Source organism: Vombatus ursinus, unplaced genomic scaffold, assembly GCF_900497805.2.
Source record: "Vombatus ursinus unplaced genomic scaffold, bare-nosed wombat genome assembly UNPS02014807.1, whole genome shotgun sequence".
Lineage (NCBI taxonomy): Eukaryota > Metazoa > Chordata > Mammalia > Diprotodontia > Vombatidae > Vombatus > Vombatus ursinus.
In genome coordinates this window covers 42,703,433-42,711,129 of record NW_020954585.1, presented here as the reverse complement: position 1 = coordinate 42,711,129, position 7,697 = coordinate 42,703,433, and the positions used below count along the sequence as shown (strand labels likewise).

The following is a 7,697-nucleotide window of genomic DNA, read 5'->3' as shown; positions in this document are numbered from 1 at the left end:
CTGAGGCAAAAAGAGGTTAAGTGACTTGCTCAGAGTCACACAGCTTCGTAAATATCTGAGGCCAAATTTGAACTCCAGACCCCATGCTCTAACCAGCCACTGGACCACCTAGTGGCCATCCCTTAGTGGAAAGAACACAAGATTTGAAGAACCCTAAGAGGACCTCGATTTGAGTTCTGATTCTAACACTAGTGAGTTATGTGACCACAAGCAAGTCACTTAACCCCTCTGGGCCTTGGTTTCCTCTACTGTTAAATGGGGGTAATGATACTCCATGCTTATCTCATAGATAATGATTATGATACAGCCCTCCTTCTCTCATAGAGCTGTTGTGAGGAAAATGCCCTCATACACAAAAAAGAGCTATATAAATGTGACCTATTATCATATTGAATACAATAGTGGAACAGTAAGTATTTGATTTAACCCAAATAATAGAAAAGTAGCTTCTTGAGACGCATTCCATGCAATTGATACTGATTCATGTGGGAATTACCATGCTGAATTTGGAATCTAGCAACAGAGTTGTAACTTCTTTGCAGAGGGCATCAGTGCCATCCATGCATGGTATTGAGGTTTCAGTGGATCTTCATACTTTGAGTGTTTCTTTCCTTTGGGGTGAAAAAACATTTATTGAGGACTATAGCTGTGGGCTTATACCTGATCAGAATCAGCCAATTCATTTCAAATTGAATTTGTATGTTTAAAATGTAAACGCTGAAACTTTCTCAATATATATTTAATCCTCAACTCTCCAGGCACTGTCCTTGGTACTGGGGACACAATGAAAGAATCCCTACTCTCAAAGTTGCACAACAGTTGCCAATCTTTAGTAGTTGGGAGAATTTCCTCATTGGGAATTCCTTATGCTAATGAAATCACAAGTCAGGACCCAAAATAGGACACAAGTGAGGACACTAATAGTGTGCTTATGGGAACAGCTAGGTGGCTTAGTGGATAGAATGCTGGGCTTAGAGTCGGGAAGATTCATTTTCCTGAGTTCAAATCTGGGCTCAGACGCTTACTAGCTGTGTGACCCGGGGCAAGTCACTTAAGCCTGTTTGCCTCATTTTCCTCATCTGTAAAAATTATCTGGAGAATGAAATGGCAAACCATTCTAGTATCTTTGCAAGAAAACCCCAAATGAGGTCAGGAAGAATCAGACAGGACTGAGCAACAACAATTATTATTACTAAGTGATATGCCCATTATCAGACAACTAGAAAATGACAATGCAGGGACTCTAGCCTAGGCCTTCTGATTCTTTGGCCTGGGTTCCTTACATTAGACCTCACTATTATCTAATAAGTCTGTGTGAGTGCGGAGAGGAAAGGGAGGAGAGCCAGACACTAAGAAAGAGAGTCTGATTTTGATATTTTATTCGTAAAAACAAATTTTGCAACAATTTATTAAAAATCGACCTCATGCAGTAAGGATACAAGAAATTCTTCATTTACATCGGATCCTGGCAGTTCCATTCTAACTGAAAGCATTTGTGCACTAACATCATTGGGAAATGCCATTGGAGCACAGCTGCGTGATAAATGGACAGTTTTGTTTTTGCTGCTGTATAAAAGAACAGAACAATTAGATAGCTAGAGTCACTTCTGTGGGTCTTGTTATTTGCAGGATTTTTTTTTAAATGGGAGGAACTACTATCGTTAGGACAGAGAATGTACTGCATGGTTTAAACCTAATAGGCTGCACACAGTCAGTATTCACAAAGAAGTACAGACAGACACACTCATCTCCGACAGTCCAACACTTTGGATTGGTTTTGTCCTGCTATGCTGGAATAATATGTCTACAGAGATTTTTTTTTTGTGTGTGTGTATACATTATGTACAATTGTCCTGTTCCCTTTGAAAAAATTAACATGGTCCTTTAAATTAAATCTGGTCTTGGTGGGATCAAGAAAGCAATTCAATACTGGAAACACACAGTGAGTGATGACATCAGTTTTGAGTGCTGAAAACAGAGTAATGGTCTCCACTCTAACCTGTGATGTATTTTACACAGTTGGTTTGTTGGTTTTTTTCTCTTCTAAAAGCTACGGGACCTCTGGCACCTCTCTCTAAGTGAATTATGTTTGTCTTCTGTTGCTTATGGCTGTGATATTCAGATGGCGTCTTTTGGAAAAGTTGCTTTTACAGCAGTATTCCTGACTTTGGGGACAAAGGGGGAGGGATTATTGCCTGCCCGCTGAAGCTGCCAGTCAAATTCCTTCATTAGAGAGCAAACCAGTGTATGGTGCACATACCGTGTAAGTCACTGCTCGGTGACTTCTCTAGCAAAGAAGTCACCTGTCTAAGGAATGTTAGATTGGCTTTGGAGGATTGCCAGGGACTGGCACTGGCTAATCCTTGGTTTGCTTCTGTTGTACAATAGTCCCGATGTTAGAAAGAATGAAAATAATTAGGGCCTTGTGGGGGAACTGCAATGGAACCGAATTTGCTTTTGCATATGAAAAATCAGCTCTTGACCACTCCAGGGATGCTGGATATTGGCATCCTTTAGTTGTACCAGGGTGGGAGTGAGTCCCCTGAAAGCTGGGGAGGGCAGAGAAATCCTTTCCTACTTGGGCTCTCCCCTCTTACTGCTGCGTAATTAGAGTGGCACTTTTTAGCTGAATGCCTCCAATTCACTTTGGTCAGGTTAAAAAGTCAGTGAGAAAAAAAATTCAAGCCCGCCCTTGGACCCTGTGCTTTGAGAGAGGTTAAAGTGCTCAGTTTTTCTTCCTTCCTTCCTTCCTTCCTTCCTTCCTTCCTTCCTTCCTTCCTTCCTTCCTTCCTTCCTTCCTTCCTTCCTTCTTTCCTTCCTTCCTTCCTTTCCTTCTCTTTCTTCCCTTCTTTCTTTCTTTTCTTTCTTTTTTCTTTCTTTCTTCCTTCTTTCCTTCCTTTCTTTCTCTTTCTTTCCCTTCCCTTCCTTCCTTCTTTCTTTCTTCCTTTCTCTCTTTCTTTATCTCTCTCTATCACTCTCTTCTTTCTCCCCTTCTCTCTTCCTCCCTCTCTCCCTTCCTCCTTTCCTTCCTTCCTTCTTTCCTTTCTTCCTTCTGTTTTTATTTTTCTGATCAGAACAGACATTGTAAGGGTAAGCTTGGCCTCTAGCCCAGGGTTACCAGGTTATACTGATAGGAACATAAGTGCACGGCCAATGCAGTGAATGACAGACTCTCGGTGAAAGTAGCAGAATTTACCTGCAAGGTGCTTGTGTGCCCCAGATCCCCAGATGTGAAATTAGGTGTTATTGTGCTAAGATGTGGCATCTATCAAACAGTAACAAATGTGTCATCAAGTGGCATTGTCTTTATCACCCAAGGTCCCCCAGCTTTTTGACTGATGAGCCCTCAGTACCCTTTGGCTACTTCTGTATACCCAGGTGGGTTTTTGCTTAATTTTTTTAAACTTTTTTTTCCCATGAATAGATGCAGGCCCTTTGTCAAAAATGAAGTTCCAAATAGGTAGCAATGGGACCTGGCCATTGTTACATGTCCCACCTCTGAGGTCCAACCAGCAAAGAGCCTAAGCTGAAAGGGGAGCTGGTGATGGATTGGCCACTCAGGGCTGAGGGCATCTCTGCTTCTCCCTGGAAGATCAAGTTTCAGTGACAAGGTACCCTGAACAATGAACAACGGTGAATCTTAAGAGACTGTTTCCTCCAGAGCCTGGGATTCCTCTGTCAACTGAAACCAGCCTCAACTGACCAGAAGCAGAATAGTTTCAACAGTTTGATACTGCTCTCGTCAAAGGCAGTGTCTGTGGTTCAATAAATACCGGGTAGATTTTTCATCTTCTTTTCCTTATCATGGGGTTGGGTAGACGCTTCCACCTGTTTAGCAGCCTTGAAATGCTCAGTGACTTTAAAGGAGTTTTTCTATTGTCCCTATTCTAGCAGATATATTTCATTTTTGTTTTTTTTTTAAAATTTTTTTTTGCAAGATTCAAATTTCCCAGCTCCTTGTTGGTGGAAATTTGGGAAGAGATAATTTCCATTGATCTTCGTTGTGAAGAAATAAAAATTCCATGCCTAAGGCTACAGGGCAGACTCAAGGCAACTTACTCTCCCCTCCACCTGAGTTATGCATGAGGGCAACCTCAGCATTCAGCTTCTCCGGGGTAAGAGCCAATAGTCTCCTTTGAGCAGATGTCTATGTTCCATGTGTCATCTGGTCCTTGAGTCATTAATCCACAGTTTAGGAAGCACTGATTTTCCACACTTACAGGCCCGAAACCATGACTCGGAAAGGTGGCTGCACATGTCTGTGCCGAGGACTGGCAGTGGGGCTCACACAGGGGCTGGCACAGCTGGCATCCACGCCTCCTATTGATGGTAAATAGGCATGGTGGAGAATGGGGAGTTGTAAGGACAGCCGGCGCTGTATGCTGCAGAGAGGGGGAAAAAGAAGTCAGATCCGCTGAAAGGGGAGGCTAGCCTTGCCTTCACCTATTGCTGTGACCACCTGGGATGCTGCCTGGCTCTGGCTCCTGGCTCACACCTGCTCACCCTTGTCTGCTGCCATCCACTGGGATTGCTAAAATCAGGGAGTTTAGACAGCAGGCCTCTCATCTGGGATCAGTGATTCTAAGTCTGTTGTACCATGGGTATGGACCTGTTCCTCATCTGGGTGGTGTATTGTTACCTGTCCCTAAGAGTAGATGCTCTTAATGTGCATCTTAGATGCATTTAGCAGTGCTCTGCTTAAGCCTTTACGTACAAGTCCTAGACCATTTTCTCACAACTGTATGTGTTGGGCAAGTCACAACTTCTGGGCCTCAGTTTCCTCATCTGTAAAATGAAAAAGTTGGAATAGATGATCTTTAAGCAGAGTGTGCTGGTAAATATGCTATTTGAAGAAAAAATATACATAGGACACATTATTTATTTTGCATTATGAATATTTTCTCCTTCACTTATAAATCTCAATAATCAACAGAGCAATAAATCAAGCCCTGATATCTGGCTTTGGCTGATTTTCTAGGTATAAATGCTTACACTGAAAATTTAACAATTAGCTCAACTGAGCTACATCCCTGCCTCTAAGGTCCCTTCTAGCTATGCTGTGTCCTATGATTTTATGTTTCCTTATTAATAACGACTCACACATATGCACCTCTGAGGAACATAGTACAAATATTATTTTCCCCTTTTACAGATGAGAAAACAGAGGCTCAGAGAGTTAGATTGACACACCTATGGTTATACAGCCACTAAATGTCAGAGCAGGGATTGGAACCTAAATGTTCTCATATCAGGTCCAATGCTTTTTCCACTACACCATGCTTTGTTGTTGTTTGGTCATATTCAACTCTTTGTGACCCCTTTTGGGGTTTTCTTAGCAAAGATACTGGAATGGTTTGCCATTTCCTTCTCCAGCTCATTTTACAGAAGAGGAAACTGAGGCAAACAGGGTTAAGTGACTTGCCCAGGATAACACGGCTAGTAAGTGTCTGAGGCCACATTTGAACTCAGGAAGATGAGTCTTCCTGATTGCAGGCCTGATTCCAGTACTCGATCCACTGGGCCACCTATGCAACATTTCCATGTACCCTTCTGTGTTCTCATTCCTTTTTCCTGAGTCTTTTCATACCCATTCTGACTTGCTCACTGACAGCCTGCTTCTTGCATGGTCTATACATGCCCGCCCTGAGATTATTGATTTTCCTAACAATCTTTTGCTATAATTGTACCCAGAGATTTGCTGGGCTAAGCTCACTTTGTAGTCCTGGGTGACTCTGCTTTATAGCTGCCTGTGACTTAGCTGTGACATACTACGTACACATGACATACATACATGTATAATACACAAACACATACAAGTATATATATGTACATGCACATATACACACATGCATATATACACACTTACACAACACAATATACACACATCCATTTAAGCATATACAAACATACATATAATATATATAGGTGTATATATGTATGTATATGTGTATGTATATATATGCATGTATATATACACATGCACATATAGATATAAGCATATACGCATATAAATATAAAACACACACGAATACACATACACAATACACACACAGACACACACACACTATATATATATACACACACACACGTATACATATACCCACATACACATATATATGACTAAGTCTCCCTAAGTCACTTTGGTTGGAAATGTATCAGCCTGAGGTCAGTATAGAAACTTTAATTTGCCATTTTTCTGCTTTGGGCTGGTTCATCTCTTCTTAGGCAACCTGTTCCAGGGTGCTTGCTGAACTTAGTGTGGACCCTTGCTTTAGCCTTACTTTAGCTCAGAACTCCCAAACTCGAAGGATCCCCTAGCCTCAGCTTCCCCCAGTAGCAGGGATCCCAAGCTTGCATCATCATGCTCAGTCCCTGATATCTGCTTAAGGTTCCCTACAGCTTAAGGATTCCTGGCACCCACATCTTTGGCATTTCTTTTTTTTTTTTTTAGGCAATTAGAGGTTAAGTGACTTGTCTGGGGTCACACAGCTTGTAAGTGTCTGAGGCCGAATTTGAGTTCTTCCTTACTCTGTGTTGTGCCACCTTGCTGCCTCACATCCCTGGTATTTAATAAGACCGTATGGTGTGGCAGCAAAGTGGTAAGGTCTGAGTCAGGGGACTTGGGTTTGAGTCTAGGCTTCAACATTAACTAGTTGCGTGACCTTGAACAAGTTATATTACCTATCTGTGCCTCAGTTTCCTAATTTAAAAATGAGGTTAATGCCATTCATGCTGACTCTCGGGGTAAGTGTGATCAAAATACTACATAACCTTAAGTTGCTACAGAAAGATGAGCTATTAGTTCCAGATAGATCACAACACAGTGAGCACAGGGAGATCTCCATGTCTCTGCTCATATTTTTCTCTCTGCCTGGAACACCTTCCTCATCCCTATTTGTGTATCTAAGTCCCCTTTCTCTATCCTTTCAGACTCAGAGCCACTGAAACTCTCCTTGACTTTCTCTGGTCCTGGTTTGCCCTCCCCCCTTGGAAGGAGGTCATCACCTGTCCTTAGTACTGGCTGTCTTACCTTGAGCTCTGGGAGGGCAGGGCCCTAGTCTTAGACTTTTAACCTCAGGGTGTATCAAGGTCCTAACTGATGTTTAACTGTAGTTGATGATGATGAAACATCATCAGAGATTCCCTTTTACTTGTGAATCTCAGAGTTTTATTTATTTATTTTATTTAACCCATGATTTCATTGGTACATGGACATTCCCTGGAGGAAATCCCCTGTATCAATGCTAATCGGTGTCTGCTCCAAAACTTCAAGTCATAAGTTGCCTGGGGCACTGAGAGAGGAAATGATTTGCCCAGGATGACACAAGTCAGTATGTGTCAGAGGCAGAACTTGAACCTAGCCTATACCTGAGTCTCAGGGAGGCTCTCCTTGTTGTTGTTGTTTTTTTTTTTGGCTAGGCAATGGGGTTAAGTGATTTGCCCAGGGTCACACAGCTGGTAAATGTTATGTGTTTGAGGTCAGATTTGAACTCAGGTCCTCCTGAATCCAGGGCTGGTGCTCTATCCACTGCACCATCTAGCTGTCCTTAGGGTGGTTCTCTTTGTACCACACCATGCTGCCTGCCTATACCTACCTACCTACCTACCTACCTATCTACCTACCTACCTACCTACCTGTCTGTCTGTCTGTCTATCTATCTATCTATCTATCTATCTATCTATCTATCTATCTATCT

At 42.2% G+C, this 7,697-nt stretch overlaps 1 protein-coding gene across 1 annotated transcript in view; it reads right to left on the bottom strand.

Moving 5' to 3' along the window:
* Window positions 1–4,216: 4,216 nt before the first annotated feature.
* Window positions 4,217–7,697, bottom strand: part of GABBR2 (gamma-aminobutyric acid type B receptor subunit 2) — a 790,497-nt gene continuing 787,016 nt past the window's right edge. The window contains exon 19 of the mRNA XM_027874970.1: window positions 4,217–4,382. Coding sequence (XP_027730771.1) covers window positions 4,217–4,382 — 166 coding nt within the window. The remainder of the gene's footprint in view (window positions 4,383–7,697) is intronic.